At 59.8% G+C, this 26,242-nt stretch overlaps 3 protein-coding genes across 4 annotated transcripts; 2 read left to right on the top strand and 1 right to left on the bottom strand.

The window, feature by feature from the left end:
* Nucleotides 1–792: 792 nt before the first annotated feature.
* PHYHIP (phytanoyl-CoA 2-hydroxylase interacting protein) lies at nucleotides 793–5,209 on the bottom strand. Its single transcript, XM_084221766.1, has 5 exons — nucleotides 4,889–5,209; nucleotides 3,764–3,947; nucleotides 2,890–3,064; nucleotides 2,066–2,183; nucleotides 793–1,966 (listed from the first exon to the last, which is right to left on the bottom strand). The coding sequence occupies exons 1-5, from the start codon at nucleotides 5,203–5,205 to the stop codon at nucleotides 1,432–1,434; spliced, it is 1,329 nt and encodes a 442-aa protein (XP_084077892.1). The 5' UTR covers nucleotides 5,206–5,209; the 3' UTR covers nucleotides 793–1,431.
* A 708-nt stretch (nucleotides 5,210–5,917) lies between these two features.
* On the top strand, nucleotides 5,918–14,145 carry POLR3D (RNA polymerase III subunit D). 2 transcript variants are annotated; one of them, XM_084221807.1, is made up of 9 exons: nucleotides 5,918–5,948; nucleotides 7,598–7,757; nucleotides 9,033–9,076; nucleotides 10,770–10,915; nucleotides 10,995–11,122; nucleotides 11,758–11,929; nucleotides 12,062–12,309; nucleotides 13,381–13,533; nucleotides 13,688–14,145. In XM_084221807.1, the coding sequence occupies exons 2-9, from the start codon at nucleotides 7,599–7,601 to the stop codon at nucleotides 13,808–13,810; spliced, it is 1,173 nt and encodes a 390-aa protein (XP_084077933.1). In that variant the 5' UTR covers nucleotides 5,918–5,948; nucleotide 7,598; the 3' UTR covers nucleotides 13,811–14,145. The 2 variants fall into 2 exon arrangements, with proteins under 2 accessions (XP_084077933.1, XP_084077934.1); XM_084221808.1 differs by having other exon boundaries at nucleotides 10,998–11,122.
* An 898-nt stretch (nucleotides 14,146–15,043) lies between these two features.
* Nucleotides 15,044–25,486, top strand: PIWIL2 (piwi like RNA-mediated gene silencing 2; the record flags this gene model as incomplete). Its single annotated transcript, XM_084221733.1, has 21 exons — nucleotides 15,044–15,239; nucleotides 15,317–15,431; nucleotides 15,803–15,946; nucleotides 16,022–16,132; nucleotides 16,372–16,489; nucleotides 16,575–16,696; nucleotides 16,802–16,882; nucleotides 17,070–17,183; nucleotides 17,296–17,484; nucleotides 17,634–17,718; nucleotides 18,048–18,134; nucleotides 18,219–18,359; nucleotides 18,439–18,552; nucleotides 19,169–19,357; nucleotides 20,305–20,406; nucleotides 20,484–20,603; nucleotides 21,430–21,518; nucleotides 21,787–21,892; nucleotides 22,821–23,074; nucleotides 23,744–23,851; nucleotides 25,330–25,486. 21 exons carry the CDS (start codon nucleotides 15,044–15,046, stop codon nucleotides 25,484–25,486), a joined length of 2,742 nt encoding a protein of 913 aa, XP_084077859.1.
* Between the last annotated feature and the right edge of the window lie 756 nt (nucleotides 25,487–26,242).

Consider the following 26,242-nt stretch of genomic DNA (forward strand, 5'->3'; position numbering starts at 1 on the left):
CGCGTGCTCCGGCGTGTGCCGTGGTGGCGGTGGCAGTGGCAGATGGCGGGTGGGCTGTGCCACGGCCCCCGCGCCCACCGCGTGCTCCCGCGTGCCTCGACCCCTCCTGCAGCCCCTGCTCGCTGCTGCTGCTGCCACCGGGAGGCTTCTCTTCCCTCTTTGTGCCGGGGCTGCCACCGGGGGTTTCATCCTGAGGGGTTTTCAGTCTCTGCGGGGCGAAGAGCTCGGGGAACTTTTCAGTGACAGGATGAGGAGCAACGGCCATAAACAAAAACGTGAGGAGCTCCACCTCAGCGTGAGGAAGAACTTCTTTCCACGGAGGGTGGCGGAGCACTGGGACAGCCCCAGGGAAGGGTGGAGCCTCCCTCTCTGGCGACATTCCAAACCCACTTGGAGGTGCTCCTATGTCACCTGATCCAGGTGACCCTGCCCGGGCAGGTGGGATGGACCTGGTGATCTTCAGGAAGGCCCTTCCAACCTGGACTTTTCTCAGAGCTGGCGAGGGCCACCTTGTCCCCTCCCAGTCCCATCCCCCCTTCCCCTGAGCAGGATCGCTGAGGGGTGAGGGAGGGGTCTCAGCCACTTTTTGGGGTCCCGTGGGGGACAGAGGCGCGTGACACGGCCGGTGGCGACCGCACAGAGTTTATTGAAACACCTCCAGCACAGCACAGGGATGCTCGGGGAGGGGGAGCCGGTTGTTGTAGAGCGTGCAGGGGGGACACAGAGACGGGGGGCGGGCACCCCGGGGGGGCCGCACGCAAGCGCCATGCTGCCGACGGCTCATGCGGGGGGCGGCGGGTTGGGGGGCACGGGGAGGGGGGTTCAGATCCGTTCTCCCCTTCCCCGGCTCCTCCGGCTGCCTCCGGGGCCGCGGGGCCGGGGACTCGGGCGGTGCAGGACGGCAGAGCAGAGAGGGACAGGACACGGGGGCACGCCCAGGGTCCCCCACGCCACCGCAGCCCCGCGCCGGCGGGGGCCCCTGTCTGAGCACCCCCCGTCCCCGGGAGCAGTTCAAAACCGGGGGGTGCTTCCAATATTTCCCTGAACCCCCTGGAGTGGCCGGGGAGCCCCAGTCCCGGCTGGCAGGGCCGGGGCTCCCTGGGAGCTGCGCGAACCTGGGGCGGGGGGATGCGGGGGACGCCGGAGGGGAAGGGGGTCCCGCAGCGGCTGCGCGGAGCAGGGCAGAGCGCGGGGCTCACGCCAGCGAGGACGCTGCTGGTCGGCCAGTCCAGGAGATGAAGGCTTCCTCCCTCGGGGCGCACAGCGGCGCGGGCTCTGCCTCCTCGCCGAACCAGCGTCCCGCCGGCTCCTTCCTCGGGGCACCGCCCGGATCCCCCGAGCCCACCCGTGTCCTCCACCCACCAGCGTCCGTGGGAGAAGCCCCCGCGGCGAGCGCCCGTCGCCCTGCCCGGCCCTGCCCGCCTGGGCCCTTTAACGCCCCACGCTGATGTTGCACGTCTTGCAGCTGGGGTCCTTTTTGGCGTTGGCGGTGGAGAGGCTCATGAGCTGGTGGCCGCTGATCTCCCCCAGCACGCCGAGGCTCAGGTCCACCGGCTCCGTGTAAATGACCTCCAGGATGCTGTCCTGGGCGTGGCGGTACACCAGCTCGCCCTCCTCCACGCAGCACGTCAGGAACTTGTTGGAGGAAATGTCCAGCTGGGGAAGGCGCTCCCGGCAGAAGAGATCCCCGGAGGAGCCCTTGGGCGCCAGGACCAGCACGACGTAGTGGTAGGCGGTGTACATGCAGTAGAAGTCCGCGAAGTAGAGGTTGGTGTTGGGGTTGAAGAGGCGCTGGGCCGGGATTTGGAAGCGGTACCGGCCGTAGGGCGAGTCCTGCGGGGGCTGCCCGGTGTTGAACTCGGTGTTGCAGCTGAAGAAGATGCCGTGCAGCATCCCGCTGGTGGGCGAGCCGTGGCTCCCGCTGTTGTCCTTCAGCGACGGCTTCATCACGTTCCCGCAGTGCATCCTGCCACGAGGAGGAGGAGGAGGAGGGACACACAGGCACAGGCGGGGTCAGGGAATGTGCTCTGCGAGCGGGGAGCGTGGGGAATGGGGCTGGGGGTACCTGACGTGCTGGAAATACTCCTTGTGCTGGTTGCGGTAGAAGACGGAGAAGCGCAGCATGCGGCCGGCGATCAGCTCCGCTTTCTCCTGCAGCTGGGCTAGGTGCTCCTTGGCGTAGTCTGGGGACAGGCACGGGGACATCAGGGCGTCTCCATCCCCCTCCAGCAGCCCATCCCTGCCCGCAGCTCCCCGCACCTCCTGCCTCCCACTCATCAGCTGCCGCTCCAACCGGCCCGGCTTGTGCCAGCTCCCGGCATCGCCCCCGTCCTCCTCCGGGCTCCCAGCAATTCCCCCATTCTCTCTCCCGGCTCGTGGCTCCCGACATTACCCCCGATCTCCCCCGTGGCTCTCAGCACTGACCCCCCTCGCTCCCAGCTCCTGGGATCGCCCCGGTTCTCCCTCCCTGCTCCCAGCACGGACCCGCTCTTGCTCCCAGCTCCTGGGATCGCCGCTGCTCTCCCTCCCTGTTCCCAGCTCCAGGCATCATCCCCGTCCTCTCTCTCAGCTCCAGGCATTGTCCTCTTCCCCCTTCCATCTCCCAGCTCCAGGCATGAACCCCATCCTCCCTCCTAGCTCCCAGCCCTGGGCTTTGCCTCCGTCCTCCTCATCCTCCCGGCTCCCAGCATCGCCTCCATCCTCCTCCCGGCTCCCGGCAGCGTCCCCATGCCCGGCCCAGCTCCCGATTCCAGGAGCATCAATCCCGTCCTCCCTCCCGGCTCCCAGCATCGCCCCCGTCCTCCCCCCAGCCCCCGGCTCCTGGCATCGCCCCCATCCTCCCTCCGAGCTCCCGGGAACGCCCCCACCGTCCCTGCCGGTCCCGCTCACCCCCGGTGCAGAACTCCACGGTCTCGCTCCAGCCGGACACCAGGTACTCGCCGTCGCTCTGCTTGACCGCCGTCTGCACGGCCACGCTGTACTCGGTGCGGGGGCTCAGGAACCAGTGGCCCCGCACCGTCATGGGCAGCGGCACCGCCTTGGCCACCAGCTTGGTGGGGACATCCTGTGCCGAGCGGCGAGGGTCAGGCGGGACAGCATCCTCCCACCCCCCGCGCCCCCTCCCCAGCATCTGCCGGGTACCGCACACCCCGAAATATCCACGGAGACCCCCCCAAAACACCGCGGTGACACGTCTCGGGCCGCCCCCCCCGCTCTGTCCCCACAGCGCTCCCCCGCCCCTGTCCCCAAACATGTCCCTGCTGCCATGGGGACACAGGGTCCCCGAGGCGGGGGCGGTCGCGGGGTCCCCCCGCTCCCGGTGGCATCTCGCGGTGTCAAGAGGCCACGGAGCAGCTCCGCAGTGCAGAGCCGTTTCTGTGGCAACGGCGGATGCTGAAGTCGGGAGATAGAGGGGGAAAAAAATATCCCACCCCCCACCCCCCCACCCCTCATTATTGGGGAGGAGAGAAAAAAAAAAATAATGTTAAACATTAAATAGCATCACCGTGGCAACGGCGCTGCTAAAAACGGCCCGAATTAGTGACTCGCAGCACGGGGAGGGGGAGCAGGAGCAGCTCAGCTCCCCCGCGGGGGCTCAGCGGGGTCCGTCACCCCCCGATCCCCGTCCCAGTCCCCTCCGCCAGCGCGTCCCGTGAGGGGAATGACCCAAATTCAGCGCTCGAGAGGGCCGAGAGCCGGTTCCTCCCTGCCAACCCCGTCTCCTCTCCCCGGGCAGGGGGTCCCGCGTCCTCCCCCGGCTCACCCGGTGCTTGAACTTGTTGGAATTCTTGTTCTCCTTCTTGTTGAGGTCGATGAAGTAGTGGGTGACCCTCTCCAGGTCCCCCTTCTCCATAGCCCAGGAGATGCGGAAGGAATCGCAGGTGATGTTGTTGATCTCGATGTTTTTGGGGGTGGAGAGCAGCTCCATGGCCGGAGGGGCTGAGCTCCTGCGGGCACAGCGCGGGGTTTGGGGGGTGCCGAGCCCCCTCTCGCTGCCCACGCCGGCGCTGCCAAGGCCGCCCGCGGCGGAGCAGATGGCACCGGGGTGGAAAAGCGGCCGGGAGCCAGGAATAGGCAGCGCAGGCAGGAGCAGGCAGCGGGACGCCGGGAACAAGCCCGGTCGGGTGCGGGGGCCCCGGCCGCTCCCCCGGGTGCCGCGGGGCCCCGGCGCGACGCCAGCGGGCGTTTCGGGGTTTGCTCAACACCGGGTGGGGAAAGAAAAACAAGGGGAGAGCCGAGGGAGTTGCTGGGAGAGGGGAGGGTTGGACGCAGGCACTGGAAAAGCTGGATCCGCCTTTGCCCCGGCCCGTGCCTCAGTTTCCCTGCGCCCCCAGGAAGGCGCTCTGGGGGTGGGCGGAGGGGGGACACGGAGTCACATCCAGGGGGGGCTGGAGGCGAGGGTGCCCCCCAGCCTTCGGGCCGGCTTTGTGCGGGGGCAGCCGTGGCACCGCGGGGCTGCCAACGTGCCACCGCCCCCCCGTGTGCCCACGGCCACCCACGCCGGGCTCAGCCGCGCGTGTCCCCGTCACTCGGCACCCACGGCCACCCACGGCCACGTGTCCCCTCCCATCTGCGCCCCTAAGCCGCCGCCACCCCCCGCCAAAGCCCTTGGGCACGGCGGAAGGTCACCGCTCCGGGGACAAGGTGCCACCTCGCTGCCCCGCTCCCGTGCCCGGCGGTGGCGCAGGAATTCTGCACCGGGATTGTGCCAGCTGGATCGTGTCACCGCGTCCCCAACGCCTCGTGTCCCCTGAGAGCCCTCGGGACGCCGTGGCCGCCGTGTCCCCCTGCCCTCCGAGCATCCCCCGGCGGTGCCACGGGCACGTCGCCCCAACGCCACCGGGGTTCGGGGGCCGCTCCGGTGTCGCCGTGCCGGTGAGGCCCTTACCTGGCCGTGCCGGGGGGCTGCCGGGAGGCGCGGGGATGCCGGTGGAGCGGCAGGGCAGGACAGAGAGCCCCGGCGGGGCTGATCCAAGCGGGAAGGACGGAGGATGCCGGAGGGATCGAGGTGGTACCCGGCGATGCCGCGTCGCTGCCTGCGGCTGATGCGACTGGGATCCTCCCAGCCAGCTCGGAAATAGCAAACACCCTCCAGAGGAGGGAGAGGAGAAAAAAAAAAAAAAAAAAAAAAGGGAAAAATAGATATCCAAGGAGCTGGGAGAGAAGGGGGAGGAAGGAAAAACCTCCCGGTTCTGCCAATGGCATGGAGGGATGCGTGCGGCGTCAGGTGATGGAGGCAGAGTGGGATGTGGGTGCAGATTGGGGTGGGTGGTGGGCAGGTTCTGCCTGTTCCCCCCATTTTTGGGGCCGGGGAGGGGGGGCTGTCCCGGTTGTGCCGCTTGTGGGACAATGGGGACACCCCCTCCCGGCCCCAAAACTGGGATGGAGGAGGTGCGTGGGAATGCTGGTACCCACACAGGACCCCCGCGGGATGGGGTGCAGAGCCCAAGGGGGGCGGACGGACGGACGGACTTTTTGTTTTGCAGTAAACACCCTTCTTGGAGGGACAAAGCTTTTTTCGGGTGGGCGGGTGGGAGAGCACCCCAAAAACCTCATTGCTCCCCAAATTTCTGCGAGGGGGTGCCCACGCATGAACCCCCTCTATGGGGGTGCCGGCTGGCTGTGGGGCTGCAGAGGACCCTGAAGGGGTGGTCGCGCTGCAGGAGTCCCGTGAGGGTGTTCAATGAAGGGCTGAGTGACCCCCCAAAAATGTCCCCCAACAGCGCTGCTCCCGGCGCCCGGTCCGGAGAGCCGGGCACTGCCCGTCACAAAGATGGCGCCACCGCCCTCACATAGGGTCGGGCAATGCCAACCACAAAGATGGCGGCTCGTTGCCAAGACCGCCGTGCCCTCAGCAAAGATGGCGGCAGCAGCGTCGGCCCAGGAAGGGCGCGCCGTGCGTGACGCATGCGCAGTGGGGGCAGCGAGCCCGTGGCTGCCCGGGCAGGGTGAGGGGCGGCGTGGCGGGGGCGGGGGGGAAATTTGGGGGGGTCCCGGGGGTCCTGAGGGGTGCGAGGAGGGGGATGAGGAGCCTGGGGAGCGGGGGGAGAGGGGGCCCAGTTTGGGGGTGCATAAGGGGGTGGGAATGCCGGGGAGAGGGGTGAGAGGGGGTGAAGGGGGACAAGGAGGGGGCGCAGGGGGGCCCTGGGGGGGTGAGGCCCGTGAGGAGGGGGCGGCGAGGGGGTCCCGGGGGGTGGGAGGGGGCCATGGAGGGCTGAACCCCTGGGGAGGGGGGACAAGGGGGGCTGGGGAGAAAGGGGGGGGCTGAGAGACCTTGGGAGGGGGGAACGGGGGGGGAGGGGGGCTGAGAGCCCGGGGGAGGGGGCACAAGGGGGTCCTGTGGGGGGTGTGGGGGGGCACAAGGGGGTTCTGTTTGGGGTGTATGGGGGGTGGGAAATGGGGGAACAGGGGGTCCTGTTTGGGGGGTGTGGGGGGTGGGAAAGGGGGCACAAGGGGGTCCTGTTTGGGGGGTGTATGGGGGGTGGGAAAGGGGGGACAAGGGGGTCTTGTTTGGGGGGTGTGGGGGGTGGGAAAGGGGGGCACAAGGGGGTCCTGTTTGGGGGGTGTGGGGGGGCACAAGGGGGTCCTGTTTGGGGTTTAGGGGGGCTGGGAAATGGGGGAACAGGGGGTCCTGTTTGGGGGGTGTGGGGGGCTGGGAAATGGGGGAACAGGGGGTCCTGTTTGGGGGTGTGGGGGGCTGGGAAGGGAGGAACGAGGGGGTCCTGGGGGTTGCAGGGAGGGGGTAAACAACTCCCCTGGGTCACGGGGATCTTGTTTGGGGGTGCAGTTCTGGGCCCAGTTTGGGGGTTCATTATTGCGGTGGGTGCAGTTCTGAGCCCAGTTTGGGGTGCAGGGTGTCCGTTTTTGGAGTGAGTGCAGTTCTGGGCCCAGTTTGGGGTTCATTACTGGGGTGTGTGCAGTTCTGAGCCCTGTTTGGGGGTGCAGGGGGTTCATTTTGGGGGTGAGTGCAGTTCTGGGCTCTGTTTGGGGTTCATTATTGGGGTGTGTGCAGTTCTGGGCCCAGTTTGGGGTCCGTTTTTGGGGTGTGTGCAGTTCTGGGCCCAGTTTGGGGTTCATTATTGCGGTGGGTGCAGTTCTGAGCCCAGTTTGGGGTGCAGGGTGTCCGTTTTTGGGGTGTGTGCAGTTCTGGGCCCAGTTTGGGGTTCATTATTGCGGTGTGTGCAGTTCTGGCCCCTGTTTGGGGGTGCAGGGTGTCCGTTTTTGGGGTGTGTGCAGTTCTGAGCCCAGTTTGGGGGTGCAGGGTGTCCGTTTTTGGGGTGAGTGCAGTTCTGGGCTCTGTTTGGGGGTTCATTATTGGGGTGTGTGCAGTTCTGGGCTCTGTTTGGGGTCTGTTTTTGGGGTGTGTGCAGTTCTGGGCCCTGTTTGGGGTCTGTTTTTGGGGTGTGTGCAGTTCTGGGCCCTGTTTGGGGTTCATTATTGCGGTGTGTTCAGTTCTGAGCCCAGTTTGGGGGTGCAGGGTGTCCGTTTTTGGGGTGTGTGCAGTTCTGGGCCCAGTTTGGGGGTTCATTACTGGGGTGTGTTCAGTTCTGAGCCCAGTTTGGGGTGCAGCCCCCCTGAGCGTGCCCCCTCCCCGCAGGATGGCCGAGGGGGGCTCTGGCAGCTCGGGCTCCCCGGGCAGCCTGCGGCCGGGGGGCCCCCGGGGGGTGCTGGGCCGGCGCCCCCCCGCGCCCCCCCTGAGCCCGGGCCGCCTGCCCTCCATCCGCTCCCGGGACCTCACCCTGGGGGGCGTCAAAAAGGTGAGACCCCCCCCTTATCCCAAACTGGGGACACCCCGTGTCCTGTCGGGGCAGGGAGAGATGATCAGGAGGGGTTCATTGATATTGGAAGGCTAATTGATTATTATATTATAGTATAGTATATAATACTGTATTTATTATTTATAGTCTATTCTATGATTATATTATATTATATTATATTATATTATATTATATTATATTATATTATATTATATTATATTATATTATATTATATTATATTATATTATGCTATATATGTTATATTGATTTTATTATTGTATATTATAGGATAGTATATTATATTATATATATCATACTATATTTATTATTACTATACTATACTATACTATTTAATTATATTAAAGTATACTATATTTATATTATATTATATTATATTATATTATATTATATTATATTATATTATATTATATTATATCATATTATATCATATTATATCATATTATATTATATTATATTACATTATATTACATTATATTATATTACATTATATTATATTACATTATATTATACTATGCTATATATTGTTACATTACGTTATATTAATTATATTATAGGATAGTATATTATAGTATATATTATACTATATTCATTATTACTATACTATACTATTATAGTATACAATATTATTTATATTCTATTCTATGATATTCCTATTCTATTCTATTCTATTCTATTCTATTCTATTCTATTCTATTCTATTCTATTCTATTCTATTCTATTATTACATCACATTATATTACATTATATTACATTATATTACATTATATTACATTACATTATATTACATTATATTACATTATATTACATTACATTATATTACATCATATCATATCATATCATATCATATCAATCATATCATCTGGCTTTGCTAAGTGTTTAACTCTGCACACACTGCCCACAATCTCCTGACTTTTAGCTGACAGTCCCAGCTCACACACACACACACCTGGCCCTGGTAGGCCAAGGAAATAAAACACCCTCACTGTGGGGAAACCATTTTTATATTGCATTTTACTTTTGTGCAAGGCAGGCACAGCAAATGAGGTAAGAATTGTTTTTCCTTTCTCTGAGGTTCAGAGAATGTGAAACCCAGAAATATTCTTGGCAAGAATTGTGCCTTGCTTTGTTCTGGGAGGAGAAACGTGGTGACACATTTCACATCTCACACCCCGTGTCCCCAGGGTGGCTCTGGGGTGGCTCTGGGAGCCTGGGGGGCTCTGGGGATGATTTTTTCCTCTCTGTTTTTCCCCACAGAAAACTTTCACCCCCAACATCATCAGCAGGAAGATCAAGGAGGAGTGAGTGGTGGATCTGGCAGCAGGGGGGTGAAATGGGGGGCACAGGGAGGGTTTTGGGTCTGGAGCATCTCTGCGAGGGGAGGGACTGCGGGAGCTGGGGCTGGAGAAGGGAGTAGGGAGAGGGGATCCCACTGATCCATGGAAACAGCCCCAGTACCCATGGGGATTGTCAGATATCCATATAAATACCCCAAATATTCATGTAAGTATCTCAGATATCCATGGAAATATCCCAAATACCCATGGAAATATCTCAAATATCCATATAAATATCTCAAATATTCACATAAATATTCCAGGTAAATGGAAATTTATTCCATGGAAATACCCCAAATATCCATGGAAATATCCCAAATACCCATGGAAATAGCCCAAATATCCATATAAATATCTCAAATATTCACATAAATATCCCAGTTATCCATGGAAATATCCCAGTTATCCATGGAAAAATCCCAGTTAAATACCCATGGAAATACCCCAAATATCCATATAAATATCTCAAATATCCATGGAAGTTCTCACATATCTATATAAATATCCCAGTTATCCATGGAAATATCTCAGAAATCCATATAAATATCCCAAATATCCATGGAAAAGTCTGAAATAACCATATAAATATCCCAAATATTTATATAAATGTATCAAATATCCATGGAAATATTTCAGAAATCCATGTAAATATCCCAAATATCCCTGGAAAAGTCTAAAATAACCATAGAAATATCCCAAATATTTATATAAATGTATCAAATATCCATGGAAATTCTCAGATATCCATATAAATATCCTGAATATCCACACCAATGTCTCCAGGTGATGTGCAGAGGTCTCTTCTCCGAGCCCCATGTCCTGGCAAGGGCAGGGGCAGGGCTGGGGGTGATGTGGGGGTGATGTGGGGGTGATGTGGGATTGATCTGGGATTGATCTGGGGATGATCTGGGATTGATCTGGGGGTGATGTGGGATTGATCTGGGGGTGATCTGGGGTTGATCTGGGATTGATCTGGGGGTGATGTGGGGGTGATCTGGGATTGATCTGGGGGTGATCTGGGGCTGATCTGGGGGTGATGTGGGGGGCTGATCTGGGGTTGATCTGGGGCTGATCCAGGGTTGATCTGGGGGGGTGATCTGGGGGTGATGTGGGGGAGTGATCTGGGATTGAACTGGGGCTGATCTGGGATTGATCTGGGGCTGATCTGGGGGTGATCTGGGATTGATCTGGGGCTGATCTGGGGGTGATGTGTGGGGATGATGTGGGGGGCTGATCTGGGGCTGATCTGGGGCTGATCTGGGGTTGATCTGGGGTTGATCTGGGGCTGATCTGGGGCTGATCTGGGGTTGATGTGGGGGTGATCTGGGATTGATCTGGGATTGATCTATCTGGGATTGATCTGGGGGTGATCTGGGATTGATCTGGGGTTGATGTGGGAGTGATCTGGGATTGATCTGGGATTGATCTATCTGGGATTGATCTGGGATTGATCTGGGGCTGATCTGGGGGTGATCTGAAGCTGATCTGGGGCTGGTCTGGGGCTGATCTGGAGCTGATCTGGGATTGATCTGGGGCTGATCTGGGATTGATCTGGGGCTGATCTGGTGTTGATCTGGGGTTGATCTGGAGATGATCTGGGATTGATCTGGGGTTGATCTGGGGCTGATCTGGGGGTGATGTGCCCGCTCTGCCCCAGGCCCCGTGAGGATGTGGCGGTGAAGAAGGAGAAGAAGGAGCGGGAGCGGCAGCGGGACGGGCACGGCCGGGGCCGGAACCGGCCCGAGGTCATCCAGTCCCACTCCATCTTCGAGCAGGGCCCCGCTGAAATGATGAAGAAGAAAGGTAAGGGGAGCTTCCCTCTGGGTGCTTTTTGGGGGGGGTCCCACCCTGGGGTGACCCTGGGCTGCTCCTGTGTCCCCAGCAGGCTCCTGGGACAGGAGCGTGGACGTGTCCGACTTCGGCCCTTCCCACATCATCAACATCAAGAAGGAGAAGAGGGAGACGGACGAGGAGACCAAGCAGATCCTGAGGATGCTGCAGAAGGACGATGTCAGTGGGCATGGGAGGGGTGGCTTTGGTGCCACCGGGGGGGGGCTGAGTGTGCCTTGTGTCCCTGCAGTGGTGCCGAGTGTCCCTTGTGTCACCAGGGCAGTGCTGAGTGTCCTTTGTGCCACTGGGGAGTGCTGAGTGTCCCCTGTGTCAGCAGGGCAATGCTGAGTGTCCCCGGTGCCACCGGGGCAGTGCTGAGTGTCCCCTGTGTCACTGGGGGATGCTGAGTGTCCCTTGTGTCACCAGGGCAGTGCTGAGTGTCCCTTGTGTCACCAGGGCAATGCTGAGTGTCCCCTGTGCCACTGGGGGGTGCTGAGTGTCCCCTGTGTCACCAGGGCAATGCTGAGTGTCCCTTGTGTCACCGGGGCAGTGCTGAGTGTCCCCTGTGCCTCCAGGGCAGTGCTGAGTGTCCCCTGTGCCACTGGGGGGTGCTGAGTGTCCCTTGTGTCACCAGGGCAGTGCTGAGTGTCCCCTGTGCCACTGGGGGGTGCTGAGTGTCCCTTGTGTCACCAGGGCAGTGCTGAGTGTCCCTTGTGTCACCAGGGCAATGCTGAGTGTCCCCTGTGCCACTGGGGGGTGCTGAGTGTCCCTTGTGTCACCAGGGCAGTGCTGAGTGTCCCCTGCTGTCCCCACAGTTCCTGGATGACCCGGGGCTGAAGAACGACATCCGGAACAAGCCGGTGCAGCTGCCCCTGGCCCACTCGGGGTGGCTTTTCAAGGAGGAGGTGGCAGAGCAGGAGGACACACAGCCATGGCTGCCTGCATCCAAGGAGGAGAAGATGGAGCTGGACCCGCCAGCAGTGAAAGGTGGGCTGAGCTGGGCTGGGCTGGGCTGGGCTGGGCTGGGCTGGGTTGGGCAGGGCAGGGCAGGGCTGGGGACACAGCAGGGACAGGCTGGGTGTGTCCCCTCTGCCCCATGCCCACACATCCCCTCTGCAGTGAAGGAAGAGCCGTGTGAGGAGGATCCCAAGCCGGCCCAGCCCAAGGGCCCTCCCGGGTTCCCACGGGATGTGTCGGCGGCTGAGCTGCTGCAGAGGCTGAGCCTGGCCCAGGAGGAGGAGCTGCTGTTCCTGCAGCTCCCTGACACCCTGCCCGGGCAGCCCCCCAGCCACGACTCCAAACCCAGCAAAGCCGAGCTGCACAGCGAGGACGGGCAGGTGCTGCTGGTGAAGCAGGAGAAGAGTCAGGTAGGGGCATGGTGGGGGTGTCCCCTCATCCCCTCCCCTTCTCTGGTGTCTCCCCCAAAACCATGAGGATGTTCCTCCATCCCATGGTGTCCTTCCCACCCCATCCTGCGATGTCCCTCCATTCCATGGTGTCACTGTCCCCCTATCCTGTGGTGGCCTTTCCCCTACCTCCCATGATGTCTCCCCCTCATCCCTGGTGTCATCTTCCCCAGGCCCATGGTGATCTCCTTGCTATCCCATGATGTCCCCCCCATCCTGTGGTGTCCTCCCCCTACCTCGTGGTGTCCTTTCTCCTTCAATCCTGTGCTGTCCCCTCATCCCACAGTGCTGTCCCCCCAATCCTGGGGAGTGATCCCAATTCCATGCTGTGATCCCAGTCCCAGGGGCTGATCCCTGTCCCGGGAGCTGATCCCAGTCCCAAGGGCTGATCCCAGTCCCAGTGGGATGATCCTAGTCCCAAGGGCTGATCCCAGTCCCAAGGGCTGATCCCAGTCCCAGGGGCTGATCCCAGTCCCAAGGGCTGATCCCGGTCCCAGTGGGCTGATCCCGGTCCCAGGGGCTGATCCCAGTCCCAGGGGCTGATCCCAGTCCCAGTGGGCTGATCCCGGTCCCGGGGCCTGATCCCAGTCCTAGGGGCTGATCCCGGTCCCAGTGGGATGATCCCAGTCCCAGGGGCTGATCCCGGTCCCAGGGGCTGATCCCAGTCTCAGTGGGCTGATCCCAGGCCCAAGGGCTGATCCTGGTCCCAGTGGGCTGATCCCGGTCCCAGGGGCTGATCCCGGTCCCAGTGGGATGATCCCGGTCCCAGGGGCTGATCCTGGTCCCAGTGGGATGATCCCAGTCCCAAGGGCTGATCCCGGTCCCAGGGGCTGATCCCGGTCCCAGGGGCTGATCCTGGTCCCAGTGGGATGATCCCAGTCCCAAGGGCTGATCCCGGTCCCAGGGGCTGATCCCGGTCCCAGGGGCTGATCCCGGTCCCAGTGGGATGATCCCAGTCCCAAGGGCTGATCCCGGTCCCAGGGGCTGATCCCGGTCCCAGGGGCTGATCCCGGTCCCGCTGTGCCGTGGCAGGAGGCGAAGCAGGCAGAGAACACCTGCACCCTGGCCGACCTCCCCGAGGGCCAGGTGGGGAAGCTGCTCATCCGAAAGTCAGGAAAAGTGCAGCTGGTGCTGGGCAAGGTCACCCTGGACGTGACCATGGGCACTCCCTGCTCCTTCCTACAGGTATGGAAGGGACCCGATTTGGGGGCTTTCACCCCAAAATAACCCCCCAGGGGGCCGTGCTGGCAGTGGGGAGGGGTCCTGCTGGTCCCCTCTGGGAGCAGTGGGGTCTCCCAGGGGTTCCTGAGGCTCAGGGCTGGTTCTGCCCCTGGAACAGGAGCTGGTGTCTGTTGGCATCGGGGACAACCGCACGGGTGAGATGATCGTGCTGGGCCACGTCAGGCACAAGCTCGTCTGCTCCCCGGATTTCGAGGCTCTCCTGGAGCACCGGCACCGGTAGCCCCGGGGGTCCCGGCCCCCCACCCCGGGATGGACCCTCAGCCCCTCCAGATGTGCCTTTGGGACGTGGGCAGGGGGCTGGGGCGGGTGGTCCCAATCCCGTGCTGTGATCCCAGTCCCGAGGGATCCCGAGGGATCCAGAGCCAGCTCCCAGCTCCCTCCGGCACCGCAGGTGTCTGCCTGTGTCCCCCACACCAGTGGCTCCCCCCAGTGCCAAATGGGGATCTTGGGGTGTGTGGGGGGCTGTGGGGTGTCCCCAGCTCTGTGGACACGCTGGTGGGAGCAGGACACACGTCTTGGGGAAAAACCTGGAATAAAACTTCTTTTCCCCCTGTGTCAGTCTCGTTCTGTCACCTCTGCTGGGCCCTGCAAGGCCGTGGGGTCCCTGGGCATGGCTGCAGCGGGTGGGGGGCACTGGGTGACTCCCACCCTGTCCTGGGGGTGACAGGGCTGTCATCGTGGAGCCAAAGCTCCCTGGATGCCACCAGGCCCTGGGCAGGGAGCCGGGGTGGGGGGCACTGACCACCTGGGCAGGGCTGGGCCTGCACTTGCCCCTCTCACGTTGATCTCCCACCCCATCCCACCTTAAACCCCCATCTGACCTTACCCTCCCCATTCCATATTATCCCCCTCTCCTGCCCCATCACACCCCATCCTCTCCATCCTATATTACTCCTGCTTCCCATCCCATCCCATCCCATCCCATCCCATCCCATCCCATCCCATCCCATCCCATCCCATCCCATCCCATCCCATCCCCACCTTCCTGTCCCATTTTACCCCTCCAATTCCATCTCATCCCCCCTCCTGCCCCATTCCATCCTTCCCACCCCATCCCATTTTACCTTCCCGAATTCCACCTTAACCCTTTCCTGCCCATCCCATATTACCCCTGTTCCCACCCTATCCCATTTTACCCCGAATTCCATTTTAACCCTCTCCTGTCCTTCCCATATTATCCCTCCCCCTCTTTCCTCCATCGCACCTTCCTTTCCTCCCGTCATGCCCACGCCCTGTTTTGCATAACCCCGCCCACCTCACTACTGACCACGCCCCCTTTCCCGCCCCCGCCCTTTCCTCGCGCGCTGCCCTCCGCCCGGGCGCGCCGCGCTGTGGGCGTGTCCTCGGCGCCGCCCAATCAGCGCCGCGTCCGCGCGTGGGCGGGGCCGCGCGTGCGCTCGGAGCGGCGGCGGCGGCGTGGCCGCGGCTCCGGGCGCGCCTCGACGGGGCGGCCATGGACCCGCCGCGGCCCTTCCGCCCGCCCAGGCCCGGCCCCGCCGTGCCCATGGCGCGGGGGCTCCGCGGCCTCGCGGGCTTCTCCCCTCGCCTGCCCTCGCCCGGCCCCGCCCAGCCCCGAGCCGCGTCCTCGCCGTTCCCCGCGCTGTTCCGCGGGCTGGGCCTGGATGAGCGGCCTCTGGAGAGGCCCCTCGGTAGGTGCCGGTGGTGCGGGGGCGCAGGGGGCCGGGCGAGCCCCGCTCCGCCGCTCACGGCTGCCCCGCTCCCGCAGGCCGGGGCGGCGCGGGCGATGCGAAGGCTGTGGCTCCGCCCGGCCCGGTGCAGCGGCAGAAGGAGGAGGAGAAGGACAAGGGGGCAGTGCTGGGGGCGCTCCCCACGCGTGGGCAGTGAGTCCCCCGCACCCCTGAACCCCCAGACCCTCAGAGGGACCCACCCTCCCCAGGGTCCTCCGGTCCCACTCCATCTTTCCTGTCCCCCTGTATCTTTCCTGTTCCTCCTGTCCCCTTCTATGTTCTGCCCCCATTCCTTCTCCCCCTCCATCCCCTCTGTCTCCCCCTGCCCCGTATGTCTGTCCTCGTCCCTCTGATCCCTTTATCCCAAAACTCGGCTGGTTTGAGCCCCCAGGCTGCTGTGGGGCAGGAGGAGTGGGAGGATTTTGGGGGATCGGGGTCGTCGCTGGGGGGGTTTGCAGCCAGGCCACCCCCAGTGTGTCCCCAGTGTGTGCCAGGGCTCACCGCAGCCCCCCCTGGGGACGCAGGATCCTGTGGAAAGGCAGAGGGGACGCGCTGCCCACCCCGCCTGGACGAGCCACCCCCGCCGTGCCCGCCCCGTGCCCACCCAGCCCCCAGCCCTGCCCCACGCCCGTGCCCTCCCCGGAGACCCCCCCAGCTGCTGCCAGGCCGTAAGTGCTGTCCCCAGCCCCCCGTTTTGGGGTGCAGGTGCTGCTGGGTCGCTGCTGACCCCCTGTCCCTCGCAGGGCCCAGGGCACGAAGGTGGTGGCCAAGGGAGCCACCATCCCCGTGGGGCTGAACTTTGTGAAGATTCACTGCCAGAACGAAGCTGTCTACCAGTACCACGTGACCTTCAGGTGATAATGGGGGGCCGGGGTCCCCCACAGCCCCTCGAGGGCCCCCCACAGCCCCTCGAGGTTGGGGTGTCCCCAGGCAGAGCCCTCTGTGTCCCTCCTGCTGTCCAGGCTGCCATGAGGTGGAGCGGCCCCGGCACAACGAAGAGCTCTGGGTTTTCGCCTTCAGGGGGGATTTTTGGGGGGGCTGAGCGAGGTCTGGGGGGGGCAGAGGAGGGAGAAAAGGCCCTGTGTGCCCCCAGCCCCGAGGTGGAGTGCAAGGCTGCCCGCTTTGCCATGCTGAAGGAGCAGCACGCTGTCACCGGGGACGTGATGGCCTTTGACGGCTCCATCCTATTCCTGCCCATCCAGATCCCCAAGGTAAGGGGTAGGGGGGTCTCCCCCGGTTTGGGGTATGGGGGTGCCCCTGTTTTGGGTGGGAGAACCCCCTCTGGCCCTGCCAAAGGTCAGCCTGAAGACTCAGAGGAGCAGCGACGGGGAGGAGATCTTCATCAACATCCAGATGACCAAAATCCTGGAGCCGAGCTCGGATCTCTGCATCCCCTTTTACAACGTGGTGTTCCGCAGGTGAGGGAGCACAGAGACCCTCCCTGAGCTCAGGGAGGAGTGCCCTTTCCTTCTCTTCCCTGTCAGTCCTCATCCAGTCCTCTTTTCCTGCTTTTCATTCCTTAGGGTGATGAAAATCTTAAACATGAGCCTGGTTGGGAGACATTTCTTTGAGCCTGCCCAGGCCACCACCCTACAGAAATACAGGTGGGTGCTGGCACCTTCCTTCCCACAGAATCGTCCCAGTTTCCCTGGAAACTGGGAAGTATTCCCAGGTCAGCCTGACTTTGGAGTGGCTGTTTTGAGAAGTTGGGAGCTGGGAAATGAATCCCTGAGCTTTGGGGGCTCCTTGGCTGCTCTGGCTTAACCCAGGCCTCTTTCCCTCTGGGAACAGCCTCCATATCTGGCCGGGATACGCCGTCAGCATCCGGAGGAAGGACGGGGGGCTCTTCCTCATGGTGGACGCCATCCACAAGATCATCCGCAGCGAGTCCGTGCTGAGCGTGATGTGAGAGCAGCGACAAAACCCCCCAGCTCTGGGGACAGGGCTGCTGCAGAAGCTGCTTTATTTTGGGGCTAGCACGGGGGGGGAGCGTTCTGTGCCTCTCCTCTTTTCCCAGGCAAACCATCCACTCCCAGAGCCAGAGGATGTTCCAGGACGAGTGCACCAAGCAGCTGGTGGGGAGCGTGGTGATGACTCGGTACAACAACCGCACCTACCGCGTGGACGACATCGACTGGGACAAGACCCCCAAGGACACTTTCACCCTGGCCAGCGGGCAGGAGATCACCTTTGTGGAGTACTACAGGTGAGGAGCAGCTGCTGGATCATCCCCTGGGAATGGGCAGGGCGCTGATCCGATGTGGGGTGGTGGGAGCAGGGGTTTGGGGCTGGGTGTTCTGCAAGATGCATTCCAAAGCGAAATTCCAGGCTTGTGTGATGATGCTGTTTTTCCAGCAAGACCCACGGGATCACCATCAGGGAACTGGACCAGCCCCTGCTCGTCCACAAGCCCAAGGAGAAACAGACACCAGAGGGGAAGGTGAGCCAGGCACAGAGATCCACGGGCTGCTGTGGGCTCCTCCAGCCCAGAGAGATCCACGGGCTGCTGTGGGCTCCTCCAGCCCAGAGAGATCCACGGGCTGCTCTGGGCTCCTCCAGCCCAGAGAGATCCACGGGCTGCTCTGGGCTCCTCCAGCCCAGAGAGATCCACGGGCTGCTCTGGGCTCCTCCAGCCCAGAGAGATCCACGGGCTGCTCTGGGCTCCTCCGGCCCAGAGAGGTCCATGGGCTGCTCTGGGCTCCTCCAGCCCTGGGGAGAGCAGGAATTCCCAGCCCCTGGAATGCTGACAGTGCGTGTCCCTCCCTGCAGCGCCAGCTGAAGATGGTGCTGCTCGTGCCAGAGCTCACCTTCCTCACCGGCCTCTCCGACCTCCGCAAGAACAGTCGGATGCTGAAGGTCAGAGCCCGTCTCACGCCCTGCTCCCAGCTTTGCCCAGGGTGTGGGGGAGCCCTCCCTCACCTCTGGGTGTTGCTGGTGCAGGAGGTGATGTGGGAGATGATCCAGAGTCCCCAGCAGCACTACCAGCGCCTCACCAGCCTCCTGCGCCGCGTCCGCGACACCCCGGACGCTTCCCGGGAGCTGGAGCGCTGGGGGCTGGTCCTGGACACAGACATCTACAGGGTAAGGGCTGGGGGGCTCCTGGCCTTGCCCTGGCCCCCCAGGCAGAGGAGGCAGCTCCGGAGATTCCCGCTCTGCCCAGACCCAGGGTCACATCCTGCCCGTGGAGCGCATCAACCTCCGGCACCGCTCCTTCCTTCCCGCCGAGGAGCTGGGCTGGCACCGCGAGGTGACGAAGGAGGTGCCCATCGCCGTGGTGAGCAGAGCCTGCCCTGCTGGGGACAGCTGGGCTGGGTTTTCCTGAGTGCTGGCGTTCTGGCTGAGCCCCTTCCAGCATAAACCCTTCCCTTGTTTGTGTTGGATTTGCGCTCCAGCCTGTTTTTCTGAAGGAGTTGGAGGTATGTGGCTGTGGTGTCTGCTTTCCCACCTCATCCCAGGGTGGAGGGAGCCTTTCACATGCAGGAATTGGCTGGAATTCAGTCCAAATTTCTCTTGGGTCACTTTCCCTTTTCCAGATTCCCCTCTGTGCTCCAGATTTCTCTTGGGCCGCTTTCCCTCTCCCAAATTCCCCTCTGTGCTGCAGATTTCTCTTGGCCCAAATTCCCCTCTGTGCTGCAGGTTCCTCTTGGGCCACTTTCCCTCTCCCAAATTCCCCTCTGTGCTGCAGGTTCCTCTTGGCCCAAATTCCCTCTCCCAGATTTCCCTCTCCCAAGCTTATTGCTTTGCTCCAGGTTCCTCTAGGCCCAGTTTTGTGCTTCCAAATTTCCCACTGTTCTTGGTAGATTTCTCCTCTCCCAAACAAGAACGTGCTGCATGGATTTGGAGCCACAGAAACACCCCCAAACCACGGCCTGTGCTGGCTTTTCTCCCAGATCTCCATCAATTCCTGGCTCCTGATCTATCCCAAGAGGCTGCAGCACCTGGCCAAGGACCTGCTGGCATCCATGAGGAGCAGCTGTGGGGCCATGGGGATGCAGGTGGGGCAGCCCACGGTGCAGGAGCTGCGGGATGATCGCATCGAGACCTACGTCAGGGCCATCCAGAGCTCCTTGGGAAGCCAGGTGAGGAGCAGGGACAGCCCTGGGGCATCTTTGGGAGGGTGGGATGGGAGCCTGGAGCATCCAGAAATCCTTGGGAATCCAGGTGAGGAGCAGGGACAGCCCTGGGGCATCTTTGGGAAGGTGGGATGGGAGCCTGGAGCATCCAGAGATCTTTGGGAAGTCAGGTGAGGAGCAGGGACAGCCCTGGGCATCTTTGGGAGGGTGGGATGGGAGCCTGGAGCATCCAGAGATCTTTGTGAAGCCACAAGGAGCAGGGACAGCCCTGGGCATCTTTGGGAAGGTGGGATGGGAGCCTGGAGCATCCAGAGATCTTTGGGAAGTCAGGTGAGGAGCAGGGACAGCCCTGGGCATCTTTGGGAAGGTGGGATTGGAGCCTAGACCATCCAGAGATCTTTGGGAAGCCACAAGGAGCAGGGACAGCCCTGGGGGATCACTGGGAGGGTGGGATGGAAGCCTAGACCATCCTGAGCTCCTTGGGAATCCAGGTGAGGAGCAGGGACAGCCCTGGGCATCTTTGGGAAGCACTGGAGGGGCTGCAGAAGAGGAGGCTTAGGGGGACCTTATTTTTCCCTAAAATCCATGACAGGAACGTGAAGTCAGGTGGGGATGGGAACAAAGGACAGGACGAGAGGGAACAGCCTCAAACTGTGCCAGGGGAGGCTCAGGTTGGACACCAGGAGGAATTTTTTCATGGAAAGGGGGGTTAAATAGAGGAAAGGTGGTTAAATTTCCTGTCATGGAAAGGGGGGTTAAATACAGGAAAGGTAGTTAAATTTCATGGAAAGGGGGGTTAACTCCAGGAATGGGCTGCCCAGGGAGCCGGTGCAGTCCCCATCCCTGGAGGTGTGGATGTGGCCCTTGGGGACGTGGGTTACTGGTGACCCTGGGCTTGGCTCTGTGATCCAGGAGGGCTTTTCCAACCTGAACAATTCCATGATTCCCCTCAGGACAAGGTGCAGCTGCTCCTGTGCATCATCCCCAGTGGCCGGGACGACGTCTACGGCGCCATCAAGAAGCTTTGCTGCGTGCAGAGCCCCGTGCCCTCCCAGGTGGGCTGGGACCCCCATCCCTGGGAATCCCTGGCTGTCTCCAGCCTCACTTCTCCCTGAGTTTTCCCTCTCCACAGGTCATCAATGCCCAGTCCCTCATGGGCCATCCTGGCAAGATCAGGAGCGTGGTGCAGAAAGTTCTGCTGCAGATCAACTGCAAGCTGGGCGGGCAGCTCTGGGGGGTTGATATCCCACTGGTAAGGCAGGAACACCCTGGGAAGAGGCCTGGGATGAGCCTGGAAGCTCTGGAGGGCTTGGATGATTGTGGAGGAGTTGGATTATTGTGGGCATGGGCTGGATGAACCAGCTGGAGAATCAGGGTTGGCTTCTCCTGGGTGCTCATGAATCCCTTGGAGCTGGAGGGATCCAAGCTCGGAGGTGCCTGACTTATCCCTAAATCCCACCTGGCTGTTTTTCCCCCTTCCAGAAGCAGCTGAGTGTTGTTGGCATGGACATTATCCCTAAATCCCACCTGCCTTTTGTTGGCATGGACATTGCCCCTAAATTCCACCTGCCTTCCTCCCTTTCCAGAAGGAGCTGAGTGTTGTGTTGTGGGCGTGGACATTCTCCCTAAATCCCACCTCTTCTCCCCTTGCCAGAAACATCTCAGAGTTTTGGGCATGGACATTATCCCTGAATCCCCCCTTTTCTTCTCTCTCCAGAAACAGCTGGTGGTTTCTGGCATGAATATTATCCCTAAATCTCACCTGCCTTTCCCTGCTCCGTTATCCCTGAATCCCAGCTCTGTTCCCCCTGTCCAGAAGGAGCTGATGGTTGTGGGCATGGCCATTATCCCTAAATCTTATCTTCCCCTCTCCAGAAGCAGCTGATGGTTGTGGGCATGGCCATTATCCCTAAATCCCCCCCGTCTTTCCCTGCTCCATTTTCCCTAAATCCCCCCTGCCTTTCCCTGCTCCATTTTCCCTAAATCCCCCCTGCCTTTCCCTGCTCCATTATCCCTAAATCCCACCTGCCTTTCCCTGCTCCATTATCCCTAATTCCCAGCTCTGTTCCCCTTTCCAGAAGCAGCTGATGGTTGTGGGCATGGACATCCACCACAGCAGGAGCCAGGGGATGCGCTCTGTCATTGGCTTCGTGGCCAGCATGAACCAGTACGTGGCTCCCTGCGAAAGGGGGAAGTTTTCCTGCCCTGCCCTGGCAATTTTGGGATGTCCCACCCCAAAACCCCTCTCCTTGGCCAGGAAGGGGGTGAGGGTGCTGCTCTCCCCGAGCTGCTGCGCTCGGCCAGGTCTCCCCCGGCGCTGGGGAGGGGCTGGGAGTGCTGAGCCAGGGCCGGTTTGGGGTTGCACAAGAGCTCAGTGGACTTTGCCTGGTGCTGTGGGGGTTCCTCCAGGCTGCTCATCCCCCTTCCATCCCCAGCATCCTCACCAAGTGGTACTCCAGGGTGGTTTTCCAGATGCCCCACCAGGAAATCGCCGACAGCCTCCGGCTCTGCCTCTCCCAAGCCCTCAAGCGCTTCTACGAGGTGAGGCCGCCCAAAACCACCCTCCTGTGGCTCCACCTTCCCCCAAAACCAAGGGAAAACCTCCCAAACTTCCAGCCTGGATACGTGCAGGGGAGCAAAGCTCCCTGGCAGCCTTTGGACTGGATGTGGAGCTGGGACAGCTCGTCCTTATCTGGGGACGTGCCTCGGGATCGGTTTGCTCAGAGGGAAGTGCCACGTTACAGCTCCCAGGGGCTGTCCCTTGTCCCCAGCGTGAGAAAAGCAGCCTGTGACAGGGCAAGGGCCAGGGCAAATCCCTGCTCCTGGGATTTTCTCAGAGAAGCCTCATCCCTGCAAGTGCCCAAGGCCTCCTTGAGGACCCTGGGATGGTGGAAGGTTCCCTGCCCTGGCAGGGGTGGGATGGGATGGGCTTTAGGGTCCCTTCCAGCCCAAAACATTCCAGGATTCTTTGATTTTACTTCCCCATCCTTCTGTGGATGCTGCAGGAGCAGCCCTGGACACTGGGAATTTGCTGGGCCTGGAGGGACAGGGAATGGCTCCCACAGCCCGAGGGCAGGGCTGGATGGGAGATGGGGAAGGAATTCCTGGCTGGGATGGAATTCCCAGAGAAGCTGTGGCTGCCCCATCCCTGGAAGTGTCCAAGGCCAGCTTGGAGCACCCTGGGTTAGTAGAAAGTGTCCTGTCCATGGCAGGGGGTGGAATGAGATGATTTTAAGGCTCCTTCCCACCCAAATCAGTCTGGAATTCTGTGATGGGTTCAAACACATCCCTCCCCAAACCCACCCCGAGCTGCATTTCTGTGGGGACTCATTTCTGTGGGTTAAATTCCCAGCTCCATCCCAACACCCAGACTTCTCCTGACCAGGGAATATTTCCCCACCTCCCTCAGCTAATCCTGTGCGTGGCAGGGAGGTAAAAAGGAGCTGATTTTGCCCATTTTCCCCCCCAGCTGAACCACTCCCTGCCCATGAAGATCGTGGTGTACCGGGACGGGGTGTCCGACCCCCAGCTGGACACAGTGCTCAAGTACGAGGTGCCCCAGCTCCAGAAGAGCTTCCACACCTTCCAAAATTACCAGCCCAGCCTCGTGGTTGTGGTGGTGCAGAAGCAGCTGAGCACAAACTTCTACAGCCTGACAGGAGAGGAGTTTGTGTCCCCTCCCCTGGGCACCGTCATCGACCACGGCGTCACCAGCGCAGGCCGGTGAGAGGCAGAGTGAGGTGGGGTAAAAAACACCCTGGGGAGGGATAAAAAACACCCCCAGGGGAATAAAAGTAACCTGGGTGTAAAAAAAATGGAGATGAAAATGCACCAGGGTGGGGAAAAATCCACCCTCAGTGTGAAAAAATGGCTGCAAAAGCACCCCAAGGTGCAAAAAAAGAGTTGGCAAAATAGCCCAGGGTGCACAAAGAACGTAAAAAAAATCCCAAGGTGACAAAGAAATTGTAAAAATAGCCCAAGGTGTTGGAAAAGATCCAGCCCAAGGTGTAAAAAATGGTGTGTAAAAGCCCCCCAGGTTGCAAGGAAATGGTTGTAAAAATACCATGAGGTGTTTTATCATTTATTGTTTTTACAAAATAAGGCACTCTGGGGTATAAAAACATCTTGAGTGCAAAAAAAAAAAGGTTATAAATGGTTAATTTTTTTTTTTTTGCGCCCCACAGTGCAAAAAGAAAAACACACCTAGAGTGAAATGGTGGCAAAAACACCCCAGGATGCAAAAAAAATCCCTGTGGAGTGCAAAAATTAAACCCTTATGGTTCAAAACCACCGTTCTGAGGTGTAAAAACCAGCTCAGAGCGCCCTGAGGTGCAAAAATGCCCAATTTGGGGTGGAAAAAAAAGAGAATTGGGGTTTGTTTTGCCCTTGCAGGGAGGATTTCTTCCTGCTGGCCCATCACTCCCGGCAGGGCTGCAGCGTTCCCACGCGCTACATCTGCATGTGGAACACGGCCAACCTCAGCTCCGAGCACCTCCAGAGGTAAGGGGGGCCCTGGCACCCCAAAATCCTGTCTGGGCAGGGTTTTAAATCCCCTTAAATCATCCAGGGGAAATGCAGGAGTCCCAGAGTTCCTGAGATCCTGCAGGTCCCCAAAATATTGCAGAGGGAAGGAGAGGACCCTCAGAATCATCCAGGGGAAATGTAGGAGTCCCAGGGCCACCCCAGTGTCCTCCAGACCCCCAAAATCCTCCCTTGGGAATGGGAGAGACCCTCCAAATCCCATTTCTCCCTGTCCCAAGGACAGGGAACAGCTGAGAGCAGGTTCCAGGAAGGATCTGAACCTGGATTCATCCCCTTTCCTGGGAATCCCAAATCCCATTTCTCCCTGTTCCAGGAGGCATCTGAACCTGGAATCCCAAATCCCAGTTCCCTCCCTGTCCCAAGGACAGCTGGGAGCAGGTTCTGGGAGGGATCTGCACCTGGCTCCATCCCCTTTTCCAGGAATCCCAAATCCCATTTCTCCCTGTTCCAGGAGGGCTCTGAACCTGAATCCATCCCCTTTTCCAGGAATCCCAAATGCCACTTCTCCCAAGGACAGGGACAACTGGGAGCAGGTTCTGGGATGGATCTGGATCTGGACCTGGACCCATCCCCTTTCCTGCAAATCCCAAATCCCATTTCTCCCTGTTCCCGGAGGGATCTGAACCTGGATCCATCCCCTTTCCTGGAAATCCCAAATCCCATTTCTCCCTGTTCCCGGAGGGATCTGAACCTGGCTCCATCCCCTTTCCTGGAAATCCCAAATCCCGTTTCTCCCTGTTCCCGGAGGGATCTGGACCTGGATCCATCCCCTTTCCTGGAAATCCCAAATCCCGTTTCTCCCTGTTCCCGGAGGGATCTGGACCTGGCTCCATCCCCTTTCCTGGAAATCCCAAATCCCATTTCTCCCTGTTCCCGGAGGGATCTGAACCTGAATCCATCCCCTGTTCCAGGAATCCCAAATCCCATTTCTCCCTGTTCCCGGAGGGATCTGGACCTGGATCCATCCCCTTTCCTGGAAATCCCAAATCCCATTTCTCCCTGTTCCCGGAGGGATCTGGACCTGGATCCATCCCCTTTTCCAGGAATCCCAAATCCCATTTCTCCCTGTTCCAGGAGGGCTCTGAACCTGGATCCATCCCCTTTTCCAGGAATCCCAAATCCCACTTCTCCCAAGGACAGGGACAACTGGGAGCAGGTTCTGGGAGGGATCTGCACCTGGATCCATCCCCTTTTCCAGGAATCCCCCATTTCTGGGACAGCTGGGAGCAGGTTCCAGGAGGGATCTGCACCTGGATCCATCCCCTTTTCCAGGAATCCCAAATCCCGTTTCTCCCTGTTCCCGGAGGGATCTGCACCTGGATCCATCCCCTTTCCTGGAAATCCCAGATCCCATTTCTCCCTGTTCCCGGAGGGATCTGGACCTGGCTCCATCCCCTTTTCCAGGAATCCCAAATCCCATTTCTCCCTGTCCCCAGGTTGACCTTCAAGCTGTGCCACCTGTACTGGAACTGGCCAGGCACCGTCCGTGTCCCTGCCCCCTGCAAGTACGCCCACAAGCTGGCGTTCCTGGTGGGCCAGGTCCTGCACCACGAGCCCAGCGCCCACCTCTGCGAGCAGCTCTTCTTCCTTTAACCTGCCAGGACCCAGGAAATCCGGGATTGCGCCGGGAAATCCGGGATTGCACTGGGAAAACTGGGATTGCACCTGGAATTCTGCTCCCCACCCGCTGCTGTTTGCCCTCCTGCCGCGGGGGATCTCCCTCAGTTCCCTGTTCTGGTGTTAATTTATTCTTTGTTTGTTGCAGCAGCATCCCATGGGGTTTTAATTTGGGAATTATCCCCGTGGGGATGAACCCAAAGGAATATCCTGCTGGTTCCCAGCCCTCCCAGTAAAGGGGGTTGAGTTAATGAGCCCCAAAAGTGCTGCTGCTCCCACAGCTCATCCCTATGCAGGTGCTGGATGTAAATCCCAAAGATTTCAGGGATTTTTCCCCCCCAGTTTCCTGCATTTCCATGCAGGTTTAAAGTTTGATTTATTTTTTTTTTCCTGGGCTTTTCCAAGCTGCTGTTGGACAAACCAGCTCCAGTTTGGCCGGTTCTCCCGTCCTTGAGGAGTCACTGGTTTTCCAAGGAGAATTCTTTGTGGATTCAGGTCGTTACCCCAGGGAAAGGTTGGAGTTTTCACCTATTTTAGGTGCTTTTTTTGCCTTGCTCAAGTCAAGTTGGAATCCCCTCCTTTTTCCTCTTCCCTGTAACCAGTTTTTTGATTCTTTCCAATAAAATCGTTGCTGGCAGCTGCTCCCTCATGGATTTTTTTGGGGGGGTGCTGGTGGCCACATCCTGCCCCTCATTCCTGGGGGATCCCAGGATGGAGCAGGGACACTCGGGG

This window comes from Fringilla coelebs, assembly GCF_963513975.1.
Source record: "Fringilla coelebs genome assembly, chromosome: 26".
NCBI classification, from domain to species: domain Eukaryota; kingdom Metazoa; phylum Chordata; class Aves; order Passeriformes; family Fringillidae; genus Fringilla; species Fringilla coelebs.

What these genes read in the sequence shown, in the direction of transcription:
- PHYHIP (XM_084221766.1), bottom strand. Translation starts at nt 5,205, where the DNA reads ATGCCATTGGCAGAACCGGGAGGTTTTTCCTTCCTCCCCCTTCTCTCC. An exon ending in CAGCCCCCCGGCACGGCCAG is followed by an intron (nt 3,948 to 4,888) that starts GTAAGGGCCTCA and finishes CTGTGCCCGCAG; the next exon opens with GAGCTCAGCCCCTCCGGCCA. An exon ending in CCAACAAGTTCAAGCACCGG is followed by an intron (nt 3,065 to 3,763) that starts GTGAGCCGGGGG and finishes CGCTCGGCACAG; the next exon opens with GATGTCCCCACCAAGCTGGT.
- POLR3D (XM_084221807.1), top strand. Translation starts at nt 7,599, where the DNA reads ATGGCCGAGGGGGGCTCTGGCAGCTCGGGCTCCCCGGGCAGCCTGCGG. An exon ending in GGATGCTGCAGAAGGACGAT is followed by an intron (nt 11,123 to 11,757) that starts GTCAGTGGGCAT and finishes CTGTCCCCACAG; the next exon opens with TTCCTGGATGACCCGGGGCT. An exon ending in TGAAGCAGGAGAAGAGTCAG is followed by an intron (nt 12,310 to 13,380) that starts GTAGGGGCATGG and finishes GTGCCGTGGCAG; the next exon opens with GAGGCGAAGCAGGCAGAGAA.